Source organism: Drosophila montana, unplaced genomic scaffold (genome assembly GCF_035044405.1).
Source record: "Drosophila montana isolate Dmon_TW-CO22-7 unplaced genomic scaffold, ASM3504440v1 contig_2438_1, whole genome shotgun sequence".
In the NCBI taxonomy this organism is placed as follows: Eukaryota; Metazoa; Arthropoda; class Insecta; order Diptera; family Drosophilidae; genus Drosophila; species Drosophila montana.
In genome coordinates, this window is record NW_026997315.1 from 849,495 (window position 1) to 868,869 (window position 19,375).

The 19,375-nt window shown below is 36.0% G+C and overlaps 1 protein-coding gene across 36 annotated transcripts in view; it reads right to left on the reverse strand.

Annotated features, from left to right (window-relative positions):
* Positions 1–19,375, reverse strand: part of mbl (muscleblind) — a 228,494-nt gene that overhangs the window by 134,706 nt on the left and 74,413 nt on the right. For 21 of the 36 annotated variants that reach the window (XR_010436230.1, XR_010436229.1, XR_010436232.1 and 18 more), the window contains 2 exons: positions 7,380–8,112; positions 6,647–6,679 (listed from right to left, as the gene is read on the reverse strand). The exons of 1 other annotated variant lie outside the window; for it this stretch is intronic. Coding sequence is in view for 32 of the 35 variants with exons in the window: in XM_064682195.1 (XP_064538265.1) it covers positions 6,647–6,679; positions 7,380–7,568 (222 nt within the window). In the remaining 3 variants the exon portion in view is untranslated. The remainder of the gene's footprint in view (positions 1–6,646; positions 6,680–7,379; positions 8,113–19,375) is intronic. 14 more of the 36 variants (XM_064682196.1, XM_064682194.1, XM_064682197.1 and 11 more) reach the window with 1 other exon arrangement.

Genomic DNA, 19,375 nt, shown 5'->3' on the forward strand with positions numbered 1-19,375 from the left:
GACGGGCATTAGTTTTTATTTGCTTGCCCAAGTTTTGCACCCCTATGCGATATGGCGAAAAGAATTGCAAAGAAGTGCGGTGTGGGAGGGCGGAGGGAGCTGGGTGGGTTTGGAGGTGAGGAGCAGCAGCCAAATTTGTTTGTTGGTCAGGGTGCAGTCAGCGGAAGCTGGAGTCTAGAGTCTAGAGTCTGGAGTCAGACGGCAATTTGTCAGGCTCGTGACTGTGTTTAGCTTGTCGCAACCCCTCGCCCGCATCACCCGCTCCGCACCCGCCCGTCTGTTGCTTCATTTGTTGGCTTAAGTAACTTAACAACTTTACGCTTGCAGCTCGCGTACGCGACGTCCTCCTCTTGTTTATATTGATAATGTGCCATTTATTTTATTTAAGACATGCCATGCCCGCTCGATTTGCTGCCGCTTCTGTTGCAGCAGTCACGTTCCGGTCGCAGGACGCCCGGAAGCAGCCAGGACGAATGAATTGTGTAGGTTTCAGCAACTACGAAATGACTCCACAGACTGCACATGTGTTCTGTCCTCTTACCCCTACCCACTTCTCATTCCACTGCACAGTACTTACTTCTGCTACGCAAGGACATGCCACAACTTGCTGCTGCATAATGCATTAAGTGCTGCAGCTTCTGCGGGCGCCTCCTGACAACCAGCTGCTGAGTTATTGACTTGAAGTTTGTTGCGGAATTTGAAAGTGCAACGTGTGTAAGGCATAACAAATTAGCGGGCGGCGCCTCCATCTTCGTGTGTGTGTGTATGTTTGTGTGTTTGCAACGGCAACGGCTACTTGAACACAGATTTTCGCAGAGCTTAAGAGGTGACGGCTTTGCTAGGGATTATGTCGAATAGCTCATAGAAACCAGACATGTGTCAGGCATCAGCAAAACGAAAGTCTAAGCTCATTTTTAAATCTATAATTAAGGTGAATGGCAAATTGTAAAAAGACTTTAAGAAAGTCTATAAGAAACAAAATCTATTTGCTACAAACACACAGTGCTGCATTTTTGCCAGTAAATTACCAGTTGGAAGGCACCTGGTAAATTCGCATTGTAAATATAAGCTTGTAATTGTTAATAGTTTAAGTCAGGTTGTCATTAAATTCTCGCAAGATCTGTTGTTATTTGCAACCTTTTATATTCATTACAAATTTTAAAATCTAAAATTGTATTATCCGGAAAATATAAGATGTTTATTTTTATGTTTTATTAAGCATTAAGTTCTTAACACAACAAAATTGCCTGTGAACCGTAATACCTTAAGATACTTTATTAGAGCCTAGAATTATTCAACATTTCAGTGCTGCCGCTTGTTTATTTTTTTAGTTTTATCAACTATTTGATAAAGTCATCGTCTGCTCTCTACACTGTTCCGAAATTGCTTTTATATTATGACTAAAATAATTTTTTAGTTGCGCACACGCAAATTGCAGTTTCTTTTGGCTTGGATGACAGGCGCCACACAAACTTTTGGTTACTTTCATTCTTTCATTTCATTCATTCACTCAGTCACTGAGTCGCTCATTCATTCATTCATTTTAGCTTTACTGCTGTCATTCAGAGCACACTTTAAGCAAACTATTGAGGAAACTCGATAGAGCTCTCTATTTCGCCATTGTGCGCTCTATTTCGCCACTAGTTGGCAGCTTTGAGATGCGCAAAAATATATTTTTTATTTAAATTGAATATACTCTTTTATGGTTTCGCCTGCGATTGTTTATTTTTACGATAAATATCATGAATTTCGCATGGCTTTGTGTTGGTTTCGCTGCTTCGTATTATCGATTTCAATGCTATTCCAGTTTAATGGCAAATTGGTTTGGCCAAAAGCAAACTTTTGCAGAAATAATGCACAGCGAAGACGAAAATACATATAATTAAAAATAATTGGATGACATTGAAGCTGACCGCTCAGCTTATAGATCGAGAGCGAGTTGCCAGTCAGTTCCTGTTGTCTTTTAAAGATTTAATTACCAAACTATTTCCGACTGACACGCGCTGCAGGCGGCCGGAAATTCGAGCGTCAACTACAAAATGCCATTGAAATAAACAACATCGCTGAAAACTAAAACGAAACTACTTCAAAGTGGCGCGCACATTGTTTGGATTCACTTTTTGCAGACAAACCACCAGCCCACTGACCCACCAAGCCCCCAAACTCGGGCTCACTTTTCCACACGCTTTGCGGCGGAAGAGTTGCCATTTTCATTTTCTTTTGCGGCGCGCCATATTATTTTTCCCCTTCTTCTTCTTTTACTATTTTTATATTATTATTTATTTGATTTTATTTTTTATTTTCTGGCCCAGCTCATAATTTGCATGGCATGAAACTTGACTTTTGTTGCCCGGCCGAGGTGCCGTCGAGGGGTGGGCAAGCGTGGAAAATATGTTGCAGCGGCAGTGTTGAAAATATAATAGAAAAATAAGGTGCCACACAATATGGCCGAGAGCTTTACAGTTGGTTAAGTAGCAAAAGCGCGCGAAAGGCGAAAGGACGCAAAATGCGACCAAGCCAGCCGGATAAAGTGGCACCAAAAGCAGCCAACGGCATCAAGCTGCAGCCGAGGCCGGCGCCCGAGCATGGCGTGAAAATTGTTGTGACAAGAAAATTATAAACCGGAAAATGTTTTATGTTGTGGCCATGGCGATTTTTACTCCTTAAGAATGCCCCTTTCTGTTATTTTTTTCCCCTTTTTTTTCTTGTTCTTTTTTCTTTTTTTTGTAGCTCTGTCTCTGTGTGTGCCATTTTCAGCTGGCTTATTGTGGCCATATTAAATTGAGAGGAAATTAACAGTGAAATGATGCCAACTTACGAAAGGGTCAACTTTTTCGACGATAATTTGCCAAAAGGGATAAACTAACGCTGGACAATTTAGGAAAAAGGATAAGCTCTAGAGTTGAAAAATTTTAAAAAAAATTGTACAAATAAGCTGCTGCGGATAATGCCAAATAATGTTCAAAATATGATTTAAGCAACTAAGTTACTTTCTTTTATGTCTCGTAAATAGAACTTTTATATGATTTTGGTTAAATTTAATTAAAATACATTTTATAAATTCATTTACTTAGGCCTAACGGCACAGGATAACCAGGGACCCTCTTTCTTGTACACTCGGATAACTGCCATTGACCCACTTTGCGACATGGTACATTTTATTGAAAAGAACTATTCTTGGGCTTCTTTTATTAAAGAGCTCCTCTTGCAGCCCCTTCCCCTTCCGGAGCCATCAAATGCCATTAGAAAGTCTACAATGCGACAACTTAACTATAAATTAGTGCCGTGGCCACATGGCAAAGTTGTCGCACCCACATAGCCACACAGGTACATATACTGTATGCTACCCGTAGGCCTCGTGTCCTTAAACTGGCTGGCGTTCATTATATGCTGGTTACTTGCACGTTTAAGTTCGTTATACATTTAAGCCCCCGACATGCAGCATGCCACCCGTTTTGTGTGTCAAGCACACACACACTCTCCTACTCTGGGGAAAAAGAGGTGAAAATGAGTACAAACACACTCAGCTACAATTACAACACTCAAAGCCGGGAAACATTATATGAAAAATATAAAAAAAAGGAGAGGAAGAAAACTGTGCACGTCATGCGACTGGGCAGAAAAACTCGCTCAGCGAACCAAATTGCTCGGCAACTTTACTGCATAGTTAATTAATAGGATAACACAATTAATTTGTGGGCAATGAATGTCTGAGCTTTATTTGCCAGCTGCCTAGCAGGCAAAAACTTTTACCCCAAGGGGCATACTGACGACTCCTCCATATACAGGCACATATGTATATATATATATATATATATTTACATCTCTATATATAAAACAGTTTGTCCTGACTGACTGACTGACTGATTGGTGATCAACGCACAGCCCAAACCGTAAGAGCTTGGAAGCTGAAATTTTCACTGTAGTTACCTTATGTGATGTAGGTGCACGTTAAGACGGGGATTTGGGAAATTCCACCCGCAAGTGTGGAAAAATCGCGAAAAACGTTTGTATGTAACTTTTTTGTTCACCGTCTGATCGGGCTCGAACTTATTTTCAAAGATCTTTGTTTAAATTCATTTGAGCGGTGTTTCACACTTTTAGAAAAATCCATTCCTCCTTGGTGAATATTGAGGTCAAAGATTTGGTGGGTGACGTTTCGCGCTCAAATTCATTTTCGGAGATCTATAAGAAAATTCATTTGAGACGTGTTTCACACTTTTCGTAGAATTCAAACTTCTTCGGGGCGAATGCGATTTAAAGATTTTTTTTTAAGTTGTGTCCGATTTGCTTCAAACTTATTTTCAAAGCTCTACAAAAGAACTTTACAAATACGTATTTCAGCGATTTGGGAAATTCCACCCGCAACAGTGGTAAATTGGCGGAAAACGGTTGTATGAAAGTTTTTTATTTACCATCCGATCGGCACACACTTTTTGAAAAATGCATCCCTCCTTGGGGGTCGAAGATTTGGTGGATGACTTTTGTGCTCAAATTTATTTCCAAAGATCTATAAGAAAAATCATTCGAGACGTGTTTCACATTTTTCGCAAAATCTAAACTCCTTCGGTGGAAAATGCATTTCAAAGATTTTTTTGGTGAATTTTAAGTTTTTTCCGATTTGCATAAAGGTTGTTTGATTCCCGTCCGATCAGTTTCAAAATCATTTTCAAAGCTTTTCGAAAACATTGATTTTATAACATACGTGCCACGGGCAAGGCCGGGTTATACCCGCTAGTATATACATAGATATTTGCCTGTCCTTTCGCTTTTGATTCGCAATTTGAGCTCGCATCTGTTACAGGCTCGAAGCTGACTCATTTTTTGGTCAGTTTATATGGGTAACCATATCAGAATTAGCTTATCACACGCTCCAGCTGTGGCCTGGGCCAAGTAATCGCCAATGGTCTTAGGGTTTTACCGAGTATGCGTTCAGCCTAAGTAAAGTTTTATAATCATCTGAGTGGTGCTTAGGTTTGATGCTTCATCTAAAATGTCCGATTATAGAGACAAACCAATCTTAGATTAAGATTTTTGAATAGAAGCGGATAAATTTAAATAATTTCATAGCTTTCTGATATAAACAATTTTCTGCAGCCCATGCAAGACTCAATATGATTTCTAATTAGTTCCATTATGATCAGATGCGCATCGGAACAACATTAACGCCAAGCCAATATGGCAAAGTTTTGATTGAAACCGATAATATCATTGTCAGTGTTGAATAATTGTCAAGCTGAGCGGATATTCATATTGAGACATTAGGTTAAGGAAATGTTAACTAAAAACTGACCAAAAAGAGCCACGACTCAGTGCATATGACGTAAAAATATAGTTTTAAGGAACAGGGAAATGCTTTTATTAAAGCCGTACTTAGAACAAACAGTCAGCAAAAAAAAGGAAGACAATTTAAAGGGAAGCAGAAGAGGGACTACTTGAAGGACCTCAGCCTCAACTGTGGCAGTGGCTCAATTAAGGACGCCGCTCGTGGGGACAGGCGTGAAAAGTACAAAAACAAAAGCGCACCACAACAACAACAACAACAGCAACAACGACAACAAGGAGCTACTCACAAACATCAGTTTTAACTATTGTTTGCACACTCCGCGCGGCATAGAGGCGCCGGGAGGCGGGGTAGGGAGTGCTGCCCCAACTTTAAAGTTCCACACTCCACGCTTTGGGGTTTTGTTAAAATAACAAAAGCGGCCGCCGCAGCCGTTAACCAAACAAGTGGCAAATGTCTGGCGCCTGAAAAGGCGGCTAACGAAAATTTTCAAAAACGTAATTTTTTATGCTGTCACAAATTTGACGATGCTGATGATGACGACGATGTTGCCGTTGATGCTGCTAATGATGATCATAATAATGCTGATAATGACGTTCCAGGCAATATTTTGCCAGCATTAAACAAGTACTATATATAAAACACTCGACTTTATGTTGTCATTTTGCATAGTTGTTGCCGTCGTTGTAAGTTGTTTGTGTTGCCAACATTGTTGTTACAAAAAAACACACACACAGATGAAGAGAGTGAGAGAGACAGAGAGAGAGAGAGAGAGAGACAAACAACAACAAACTGGGCAACTTAATTTTTCCGCATAGCCCAGGACATTGTCAAGGTATTGTCGTCCTTTGTTTTACTCTGTTTCTTTTACATGTTGTTGTTATTGTTGTTTCTCTGGACGTCAAGCTGAGCGAAAAAAGTGCTAAAAATGCCAAAACAAGAACACAAGGCTTTGACGCTTTTGTTTTTATGCGTTGCTTTTCCAATTTTTTTGTTAGGGCTAATTTTTCGCGTTTCAGAGGCGAAAATTCAATATTGTTCGGTGAAAGGGACATCAAAAAAGAAAATATGCTTTGATTTTGTGTTTGAAACAACGTCACAGAGAGCTTAGAAACATGGGGTAAACAGCAAAAGAAAGAGAACCTGAAACTGATCAATAGATGGAACATTGTTGCGTGCACAAAAAACTTAAATGACGCGTTTCTAAAGGGTTTGAAAGGGTTTTAAGGGTGTGTGTCAAACAAACTTTAATATTATTTGTAAATAGTCCCTTTCAATTTATTTTAATACTAAATAATATATATATATAAAAAACTAAAAAATATATACATAATATATAGTTATGAGAGATATAATGTTTACCTTGTAGTCATCCATGTCTAAAAGTTGCGTTGCCTAAAACCACTCGAATGTGATATTAAATTGTGTTATTTAGAATTATTTTAAGCACTTTTCACTGGATTCAATAATTATGATTCTAAACACGATTTATGCCGTTCAATTCTTAAGCTTTTGTTACATTCTTTTTTTTTCATATTTGATCTCTGGTAGTCTCTCTATAATTGGGCAAGGACTTGGACAAGCACAGCACCACATTCGCAGGCACAAAGACAAGCGCAGAGGCAAAAAGCTGCCGCCGGAGCCTAAGTTAAGGCGCAAGCTTTCAAAAGCTCTCTCAAGTCTAGGCTCAAAAGCGCACGGCAGTGAGAGACAGCGAGAGAGTATAACAGACAGAGATAGAGAGAGACACATAGCCACTAAGCTTCAACTATATGTAGATAAAAGCACAGATTATATACCAAAAAACTTAAAAAAAAAACAGAAAGTAAAAGCATAAAAGCACAAACGACAAAAGCGCGACAAGATCAGTTTTTTTTGTTTTTGGGACTTGTCCTCAAATGCATTGGGACCTGGGCAGGGTTGGATGTCTCATTGTTGGAAGGGGGGGGTGGTGGAGTACTTAAGCCATGATGGATTAAAGTTAAGAATATAAAAGCTTACAAGCTACATTCCATACATATACGCGGTAGAAGCGGAGTGGTAATGGGTACATGTGGGCATAGGTTTTGGCATACTGGTTGGGCATAATACTGACCTTGATACTGTCATAGCAAGCGGTAACCTTGCCGTTCTGCACCTCCACATTGGCCGGCGGATGGGCGAACTTGCACTCCGTGTCCTGGCGCGAGCATTTGTTGCGCTGAAACTCGCGGCACACCTCCAGCTGCAACCAGCGCGAGTCCTTGCCATTCAGCAGGCTGTTCATATTAACAACGTTGGCCATCGCAGCGGCAACTCTTCAATATTATAATATATATATATATAGGTATTATAGATATATATATATATTATAGAAATATATAGTTTTTAGCTGGGGAGACTATATAGATAGCTTGGCTGGCGACTAGAAATGTTGCGCGTTTTACGTTTATGACGTTGGCTTTGTTTGGGTTTTTTTTGTTTTGTGTTTTTAGATAAACAGCTCTTAGCACAGATCAGCACCTATATATATAAGGTGTACGTACATATATATATATATATATTTAGCATAGATGGTAGCGTTTTGTATGAGTTCTTGTTGTAGCGTTTACACTTGCTTTTTTTTATCTGTTTACAAAGCTTGGGGATGGCTGATAGCTTGGGGTACTTGAAGCCTATCTTGGCTAAGAGTTGTATAGTTTAATTTTGATTCGAACAAACGTTTATATATAAATATGCTTTAACTTGATTATTGTTTGTAAGTTTAGCAGCTTTTTTGCTATGCTGTGTTTTTTTATTTTTTTTTGTGTAAGCTTTTCTTTATTGAGCATACGCTGATTTTACATTATCTGAAATGAGAATAAAAAAGAGAAATATACGTTTAGGTTTATACCAAACATTTGGTTAACTCTGCGTTTGGATAGGTGTGTTGTACAAATCATTTCAATATTGACCAGCACACGCGCTTCGGCAAGACAGAAACAGAGATAGAGTGTGACAGAGACAGACAGAAACATGTGTGTGTGTGTGTATGTGTGTATATGCATGTGTATGTGTATGCAATGCTGATTGAATTTTTGGTTAGTAGCGCGCAAATTATTGGAGCTTTTGTTAGTTTTTTTCTTATTTGGGGATGCAATGGTGCTAAATGAATGTTAAGTGCATTTAAATAAATTAAATCATAATTTTAATGGTTGAGACTAAATTATAATTACGGTTGGCTTATCCTTTATGAAGGACTCCACTTTATTTGAACTTAACTAAATCTTTTTTTTTCGACATTTTTTAGTATTCGTTATCAAATTTATAAATTTTTTTTATTTAATAATTTGTATCATGTCGTTTTTAGAACTTTTTTGTAAAAATTTTAATGGAATTTTTTTTAATTTAATTACAAAAATAGTAAACAATGTATATTTTTAAAACTTTTGACTCTTGAAGTCTTTTAAATCTTTTTATATATATATATTTTTTATATACTTGAATTACAAAAAAAAACTAAGAATATTTGAATATTAATTTTTTCGTAAATTTTCTTTGCAATTCTTTCCAATTTATATCAAAACAACTCAATTAAGTTACAAAAGTTAAATTCCAGTATTTTCAAAATGTTCGTGAAATGAATAAATTAAAAATCTTTTGGGATTTCTTTTTGCGACGATTGTGTGACTTATTGTGCAATCACAAGGATTTATCTATATGTGTGTGTTTTTATGGCAAAATATGGTATAATTATATGTCTAGATATAGAGCGTGAGCAGCCACAGCATCATCCGCAATGCAGCCAAATATGCCAGGCAGGCAACAGGCAGCAGTCGCAGCTAAAGACTTGCCACAAAAAGTGTATTTCTTTTTTTTTTGTTTATTTTGCTGTCTTAAGACCCGTTGCGCTCTATTGTACAGCGAGTTAAACCAAACCAAGCACGGCCCATAACAGCAGCAATGCACATTGACAAACTACAAATAAAGTGCGCCAAGTTTTTCATATACAAGAGATTATTTTATATAGTTTATAGTAGTACTTGTATTTGGTAACATTTTTCTGGTTCCCAGCGGCATTTTTTAGCGTTCAGCGAAAAGAAAATCAAAAAAAAAGTAAATACCAACTAAAAATAATATATCTTATATCATGATAGCAAAAGCAACATACAAATAGAGAGACAGAGAGAGAAAGAGAGTGAGGGAGAGACTTGTCTACTTATATTTTTTCTATGGCAAAAGTTATCAAAGTATTTGATTGATGGCGCCGCAAATTGTTTATAAAGTCTAATTTTTATTTTTCTTCTTCTTTTTTATCGTGCTTTCTACGCGTCCTTAGCAAAAGCGAATAAAAATTAAACGCACTTACCGCTCGATTTCTTTTTAAAATTGTTAAATGCATTATTTTATAAGTATTACAAAATGTCTATAAATATTACTGTAAAAAAAGTGTTGAATAAACATTAACGGGGCAATTGTATTATCTATCATTCATATCAAGTATATATACACATTATAATAATGAGCAATGTTTATTAAATTAGTCGAACTGAGAAATTAAAAATTGCAAATACTTCGGAATGATTCAATCATCGATGACGGCACACACAAATTTCATTTGTTGTCGGCTTTTTTTCTGTTTATTGTCAGGTTTGATTGTGTACACTCTCTTGTATTTGGCATTTCACTTCTCATTGTTGTTTTTGTAGTCTTTTGTGCGGCTCACAATCTTATCTTATCTGCCGCCCCGCAAATGAATTAAAAATTGTCATTCAAGCCCAAACGAAAGTAAGTTCTTAATCAGCGCCTGGTTCTGTTGTAATTCTGAGTCATATTTAAAGCAAATATCAAAACAAACTATTTATATGGATATTATTTTTTGATATTAGCCAAAAGTTGGCCCTGCATCCAATAAATATAATGAAATATAAAATAAAAAATAAATGAAAACAAAATATTTCTATTTGAGCTTTTCTTTCTTGGGAGTTAGTAAAAAAAACTATGTTATTTTTTATATAATTTCATAAATGTGCTTAAATTATGGAATAAAAAGTATACCTCGAACTAGCTAATAAAATAATTAAAAAATGGAAAGGTCGCCAAAATAAGGATATAATATAAATATAAATATTATATATATAATAAAAAACATAAAATTACAAATATATAAATTCATTATTCAATTTTAAAAGTTTGGTATTCGTCCTATTTGTTGTGCAGAATATATAAAAAACATATTTTCATTGGTATTTTTCAAAAGAAATTACATTTTTAAATTAATGTTAATATAAATTATATTTATACTAATTAAATATAAATAAAATTAAAACGAATTATTTTTATATATTTTAAAATATATTTTCCCCAGAAATGAAAAAAAATCATTTTATTTTGATTGATTTTTTAACCTACATAAATATTAATTAAGGCCTTTTGAGCAAACATATAGAAAAAAGTCTGTTAACATTAAAACAAATGAATAAAAATTTATTTAATTCCTTGGAAAATCAATTCTCTAAAAACTCTAAGAAATACATATTACTTCTAGATCTTTTGCAGATGTGTCTATGCCATTTAAATTTAGAATAAGTTATGGTCTTTAATATAATTTCTTTTAATATCCGTATACAAATGCGACTTCTATTCAAATATTTATGATTGCCCACGCACAACCCTGAACAGCATGTGCAATAGCTAAAATAGTTTTTGGTTAGCTACCAAAATCCATATATATGCATATGTATATATCGCTATCTGGCCTTTCAGCGATATCAATTCACACAGACGGACACATATGCAGATACAAATGCCAATACATGTGCAGTACATTATCTATAGTAATTTTTAAAAAAAGATAAAAACCAACAAAAACAAAAGGTTAAACAAAAAAACGCATTTATAATTTTATAAATTTTGTTTGTATATATAACAATAACTTGTTGCTTGTCGGTTGAGGAATAGATATATATTTATATATATATTTTTTTATAGTATAAGTCTAATATGCTGTTGGGGCTTGCATGATGTCAGCTGCAAATTGTTTTTCCGTATTTCAAGTTGATATTCAAAATAATGTATATAAAAACAAAAAGAAGTACGAATTCTAACTTAATTTATGAGCTAATTCTTTGACGTGCGTCTGTGTGTGTGGGCTGTAGTTAATACTTATGGCGTGTATTAAAATAATTCCTGTACAGCTTCTTCTTTTTAGCTGAAAAGCTGAAAACTTTTGCTGCTCGCACTGACACAGCAAAAAAAAATGGATTTAAGAAAAAAATAGAGAAACTTTTAAACAACGCAACCAGCGCCCACACAAATAGAACCAGCAAAGCGGACGTGTTGAGCATCAAATGTGAATAGAATAAATATATAAATATCTATATATATATATAGATATGGATACGGATTCAGATACAGATACAGCTATACAGATACACAGCTAATGCTAGGCATGTCATTGACGCAGTTTCTGGATACAGAGAAATTTATGGGCAAGCAACTGCTTGCGTGTGTGTGAGTGTGTGTGTGTGTGTTACAAAAATAAACTTGCCTACAACTAAGTAGTGTGTGGCCAATGTGTGTATTATAGAAATGTGGGCCAAGAATAATCGAAGAGCGATATCGATGACTCGATGACATTAACATCCGATGACCTACAAGCAACCTTCAGGCTTCAGTGCTCGTTAATATGTTATAAATGAGCGTATGCACTTATATAAGGATATTAATTTATTGCTAATTGAGCCCGCACCGTGATTAAAAAAAGATTAATACATTAGCCGGAGGCACAAAGAAAAACATTAAGCAATGACTTAAAATAAAATTAAAGTAAAAACGCAACGAAAAGATGCAAATTGCTTTAGACGTGAAGACCACAGAAAAAAGACACGAGACAAAATCAAGAAACAGACCAAACAAGTTCAACAAGTTTTAAGTCTCGTATTAAATTTTGGTAACACACTCTTCTTTTTTTTTTTTTGGTTGTTGCTTTTCCTTTGTTTATTTTTACTTTTTTTTTGAAGGTTAAACAGAGAGAGATGGAGCGTAAAAGAGAGCGACAGAGCAGCATCTAAAGAGCAGCTGAAACTGAAATCGAAAACTGTTAATTTTTATAGCTATTAACACAAACTCACTAAATATTTACATTCACATATTCATATTCGTATTCATCTCTGTATTCGCTTTGTATTATTCGTATTTATGTAAGCTGTACCAACAAAAATAAAAAAACAAAAAAAAAACAGCAGCTGCGTCTGTTGAAATGAGTCGAAAATTGTTCCACATGCGGGGACAATTACCCGGCAATAATTGCAAGTGGGTTCCATATTTATTTGAATAGCAAAAAAATTAAAACAAAAATTTGGCATCACCTTGAAATCTGCCTAAAGATTAAGTTGGAATTGAATTCAGGCTAATGAAAAATACGTTAAACTTAAAATATCCAGTGTTCCTCCGCAACTATATACATATCTATATATTCCGATAAAACAATAATTCGACGATTATCAATCTATTTATTATTTTCATATCGTTCAGCGATTCGCTCAAAATATTGCAAATAATAACTCCGCTTGAATCGTAACAGTCTTCTATATATTTATATAACATGTGTTGTTATCGATAAGTGAAACAACCTGATTTGAGAATAAAATCGAAGAAATCGCCACAAATCGAAAAACGAAACCCTATAATAAAGGAGAAAATGGTATTTGTGGCTGCTTATGTTTGTTTATTTAGAATGCCTCTCATAAATCCTTCATCATTAGTTTACAAATAAGTATATCGATAAATAATCTATAAGCCAGAGCTATGGTGTAAGCCCAAAACGACTGGTTAATATGATAATAAACTGATCGATAAACTTAAAAGTAACTGCGTAATATAGATAAAGTGTTTCAATAAATAAATAAAGCGATTAAGTAATCGATAAGTTTATCGAAAGCTCTTGGTTATTAAATTGTTAACGCTGTCTAAACGGATCGAAAAAAGAATAAATCAACTTCTCGATAGTTAACTAAATGCGTAACCGATAAAAAAAAGTTATCGACACAGGATGGGAGTTAAAAACTCCAATTATTTTGTTAAGCCCTTTAAGTAAATTTGTAAATTCAATTAGCTATTCCAGCTGTGCCGCTTAACCCACATGCCCCACATCTTATAGCGCCCGTGGAATTGAGAGCGGGCCGCTGATAAGGGAACTCACAGCCGATGACGACGTCGTCATCGACTGGCCGGGCTGTTCACAGCTTGCTGTGAAAAGTCATTCCATATATGTGCTTAATATTGTGTTGTAGGTTTTTTTAGATATGCGACTCACTCGTAACGCACTCCAGCTCGTGTACATTTGTAGTACATGTAGTACATATATATCTTATTATATATATATATATATATATATATATGTTTGCTTATGCATACATACATATATATTGGTTTTCGAGCCGCATTGGGGCTAGTGATTAGCAGCCGGCTCCAGGCAACCAGGCAAAAGCTGACGAGCAAAACGCAATTGCAAGTTTCCGTGTGGCCCGTATGGCACCGTAGTGCACAGTTGACTGTTGGCTATTTTTAAAGCCCTCACATAATCGCGGCCGCAATAGAAATGGGAAACCCGGCGAGTCAAATGCCCTGCGGCAACTCCAATGTGTTTGTGTGCGTGTTTGTGTGTGTGTGTGTTTGACTGCACGCAACACGCTGCTGGCCTGGAAGCCGTAGCAAGGCGCACGGCAACGGTCAGTAACCGCTTTGTTGCAACATTATACAACATAAGCCGCGCCGTCTAAGTGAACCCACCGATCCGGCGACCCACCGACCCACCCTGCTGTGACACATATATTAAACAAAACAGAAAAGGTGAAAAAATAACAACAACAAAAATAAAGCTCAAACAATGAAGCCCCAGTGGGAAAGGGCGAGCCAACTCGATGCGGCTTTGACAGTTGCTATCAATAAATGCGATTAGATAAAAGTTAAGCACCAGCGTTTATATGGCTGCCTCCCCTGCCAACCAACCCCAACCCCCAAAGGGTCTCCTGATAAGCGACTGCAGTTGCAGGAGAGGGAAAAACTATCGACTATCGACCACAACAAAGAATTGCACAAAATTAACATTAATGTCGAAGGTGCTTGCAGCATGACTCAGCAGCTTGAACAACGCCATCAACTAGAACAACGTCATTATTATTATTATTATTTTTATTATCACTTTTTTATTTAAGTTAACTAGTTGCTCAGCTTATGTCATGCAGGTGAGATCTGTGGGCGTTATCAGGTTCTACACTTGGCGCTTAACTAAAACTTTTAGTTGACTTCAGGCTAATTAATTTTTATTGTCATACATTGACGCGCATAATTAATTTCGCATTTCTCAGCGCGTGGGCCTTCAAAATCTATCGAGCTCTTCCGCCGACGCGACGTCTATTTGTTGGCCAAACATCTAAATCTCTGTTTTTGGTACATCAGCTGTACATCCATTTGATTTGTCATGCTGCTGTAACAAATGCTTTTAGTCAGCTTTAAATATATACATATATGGTCGGAATATGTAATTTGGTCAAAGTATTAAGTTGCGATCTGCAGCGACTCGGGCTATACACTATATATATGTATATTATATATTTGGAGGGGACCTCATAAAACGTGCCAAAAGCGTAAACAATGCTGGAACGAAGCGTTTAACTCTTGCAAATGCAAATGATTTGAGATGATTCAGCGCTCTGCTCTGGAAGGCAACAAAATTTGCTATCGAGTATAGAAATATCAAAGTATTGTATATGTGAATACATTTATGCAGACCAAGTAAAATTTTAAGTTCATCCAGGTTTGATGTTCTATCGACCAGCACTATGTTAAGTTGTCGATATAGAATAAACTGCTCATGAAGAAAGGGAAGAAAGTTGTTATAAGCCAAAGTAAAGAAAACGTTGTGCAAAAATAGATATTTATTAAGCGCCAATCAGGGCTCATAATGGTCTTTAATGGTCTTTAAACCAGGTTTGTGTCTGCACTCAATTCTAGTATCTCAAGAAATATGAGTCTACATGAGTTTAAGGAATCGTAAGCTTAAATCTTGTATTGAAAATTATTTTGTAAATTTTTTTTGTATAAAGTATCGTTAGTAGAATATTTTTTGATTTTTTTTTACTAATAATGTTCAATGTGACTTATTCACATAAAATAAAAACCTTCACTTTAGAAATGAACATTTTCAAACAAATTTTCGATTAATTTTTGTAGAATAAATCCAAAATCGAACCTCATAACATTCCATGCTCTTGTTTTCGTATCAATAGAAATTTTATTAGGAAAGGAGAAAAGGAATTCCTAAGAGAAAATAAGCACATTTTAAGCCGAACTTCATATATGTAGAACCTTCCTGAACAACAGAACAAACGAAACATTGCGCAAATTAAAAATCGAATGCAATACGACCTTGATGTTTTAGGATTTAATGTGGCACTTGTCAAAAAATTATCTTTGGCAAGCATAATTAATCAGCATTTAAACTTTGGATAGTAGTTGCCAATAATTGGACATAGATAAAGTAGTACGACTTAGACGAATCTAATCTAATCTTATCTGAAAGCAGCCCATTTGAAGGCTCTGTTAAATCTTTGGCCTGGTCTTCAATTAAATTAACAAAAGACATTTCTAATCATTTGGCTAAATTTTTCTGGCACGTTTTTGTGAACTTTCTAAGAACCATATTCAAATTAATATGCACACACACACACACACACTCACACAGAGACGTAAGCTAAATTAATTTCTTTAGCGTCCGCTAATTACGTCAGAGTCTAAAATCTGTATTTTTGGAGGCGCACAAAAATCGCTCGAGGTGAGAGCAAAGCAAGTGAATAGAAGGGGAAACAAAGTTTCTTAAATGCCAATGGCTAAGCAAGTTTTTGCAAGAGGAAAAGAGGGAACAGCTGTGCCTCCTCTCTCTCCCTCTCTCCCACTATTTCAGTCTCTCTCTTGTTCTCTCTCGCTCACTCTCTGTCTCTCTTTTTGGCAGCGTCTTATGAAACATGCACTCATATTATACATTTTGGCATATTCATAAAGTTTTGCTTATCTTAAAATACTCTCTCTCTCTCTCATACTCACACACACGCGCACACACACACATATGGGCAGAGCAGCGACAGCGAACTAAATATTGAAATTTGTAGCTAAACAATATTTGAAAACATTTTTGCTTAATTAATTTCGTTTCTGCAAGAAATTATTTTATGCCACATATGTATAAATAGCCATTGGAGATAGAGTGGGGCGGGGTGGGGGAGAGAGAGAGAGAGAGACGAGCAGAGCGAGAGAGGAGAAAATTATAATTAAAATTTCTCAAGTGCGTTTGAATAATGCGACGCACAGCAAATGAAATTGAATTAAACTTTGAACTAATTTGTTTAAGCAGCTTGCAGACAGCAGCAGTTCGGCCACGCCCACAACGCCCAATGCTTGACCCACGCCCCTGTTCGCCCCAGCAGCTCCGCCTCCTTCTCCTGCTCGCACGCTGCGAGAAAAGGTTAAACAATCAATTTCGCTTTCAATTGATCTCAATTTAGCATGAAGTGGGGAACAAGCTGCAACTGAGCACGCTGGCCCAGCCAAGGGTTAAGACAGCGCTGCTTATGTAAATAAGGCAACTAATGCTGCTGCTTGTGCTTCTTCTTCTTGTTGTTGTAGTTGTTGCTGCCGCTGCATTTGGCTGCCAAAAATTTCATGCACGAAAAACTTATTTTTGGTGCCGACGTTTCCAAAATGCAGCCAGAATGGGGAATGGGGGAATCGCTGGCGGCAGCAGGGTGTAGCTGTGCGGGGCTAAGAGGCGATTGACGTATGTAGGGAGGGAGGGGAGGGAGGTTGTTATTTGGTACAGCCAGTGGGGCTTGGGGACAGTGCGATGTGCTGCACAGCTGCAGATACATCCAAAAAGTGTACAACAGCTGCTGGCTTTTTGGGCCAGAGGCCGCAGATGCAAAGGGAAGAGGCGAGGAACACGTTGAAATTCGTTTCTTTATTTAATTTTCTTTTACATATAACCATATATATCTATATATTATATGCATATATGTACGATATATACGTTGGAATTAAATTAGGGTGTGCCAATATTGTTTTTAATACAAAGAAGCATACTAGAGAAACTTAAGCGCACAATTATATTTGTTTATTCCCAATTTCAACAATTACATTCTTTTATCAATATTATATATATTCATATTTATTTTTTTGCCGCCTCCAGCTGTAAAAAAATTTAATTTTTTCATGCTTTCAGACAATTTGCTTTTGCCTCGTTGAGAGGCGAAAATTTGTGATATTTTTAGAAAAAGTCGAGCACATGTTTCAAAATATCAAAAAGCGAGCAACAAAATTGAGGAAGAAGAAAAAAAAAACTGAAATATAAAAATAAAAATCAAGAAGCAGCAGCCACACAAATTTTAATAGAAAACAAAATGTTTATGTGCCCCAAAGACAGAGACCAGACAATGCCGCGCATTGAAATTAACCGAATGCAATTCCAAAGTATATTCGAGTTTCCAGAAGGAAAGAAACGAATATTTCAAAACAAAATAAAAACCAGAAAGTGAGCATATCTTTGGCACGCCGACGCTTTAATACCCTCGCTACCGTTTTGCAGCTAGTTTGGTCTAGTTATCTTTAGAAACAAAAAGGTTTCCATTCAAGAACCTTCTTTTCAGCCGATCTTTCCTATGGCAACTAAATGATATAATGCGATGTACATAAGTTTTGATATATATATGAGGAGTATAGTAAAACTTTTTTTCGTTTCCCATTTCAATATATATACATATAAACACAACCCAAAGTTGACAAATTCTAATAACAAAATGTTGTTACTTCCTTCAACTTGAACTATAACCAAAGCAAAGACGAACTTTTGATGGTATCACAATTCCCCGCTCCAATTAATTTAAAACTTTAATTAAAACTTAAATTTGATTGGGAAATATGAGAAAAGATTGCACTCGAACACGGAGCATAATAAGTATTGGAATCGGCGTACAACTAACTCAACTTCTGCAATATCTTTTTCGCCATAAGACTTTCGTTATACTCAAACTGAGTTGAAATGAAAAATCATGCGCTTTCATGAGTGAATTACGAAAGACAATTGAAAAATCATAAAACAACATTTATAGCATTTTAGTTAAATCGAACTCATTTTGTTCAAGTTGTGCAATTACTTTTGTTTCTTTCATTTTTATGTTTTTCGCGCAGTTGTTCGCATTTGGAGTGTAATTGTTGTGTAAGTGCAAGTTGCAAAAGAAAATTCAATTAAATTTCGTACGCTTTTTCTTTAAGCTAGTTACGTTCCACATAGTTGAACAACTCGCAAGGATATGTAAGATCAATGAATGGTTATATCTAAAGCGGTTTGATGTGAATATGTACTGCGCAGAGTCTCGATTGTTACTGCTTGTTATTGTGGATTTAATTAACTAATAAAAGCATTTATTTTAACATTTTGAAAATTTGATTGCCAAATACATTATATTCGCCGTAATACTTATTTCAAAGCCCCATTGAAATGCGAATGTAGTCAAAACTAAGAGTATTATTTTATCAATCGATTTATCGAAGCTAACGATTGATTATCGTATTGATTTACTGTTTAATATTATCGGTACTATTAAAACTAATCGATATTCATTTAGGTGCAGTTCTTACACACAACTTCGTGTCACATCACGATAAATGCTCAGAAATAAAATCGTATCTATTCGATGAGCCTGGACCAAATGTTGTATGTAAGTGTTGTAAGACACACCAGTTGAGTGCTGTAATGTGACGCAGCTAGTGCTGCGAATCGAAACAAAAAACAATTAGGTGCAGACGAATTTCATTTTGCGAATGGAAAATGTTTGAACTGACATATACTTAAAATTACTTTAATAATTAATATTAATACTCAATTAATTAGTAACTAAAGTGCTGTAAAGCGCGACTAACATCAAAATAATGCATCATAGTCGTTCAAGTAATATTTTATAGTTGCTTTGCTAAAGTTTATCCTCTAGGTTTATCTCGAAGTGATCTGCTGCCTTTTAAGCTCGAAGCCACAAAATCCCGCTGCTGAACTCTGAACTCCTTTTGGCAGTCAAAGTATTT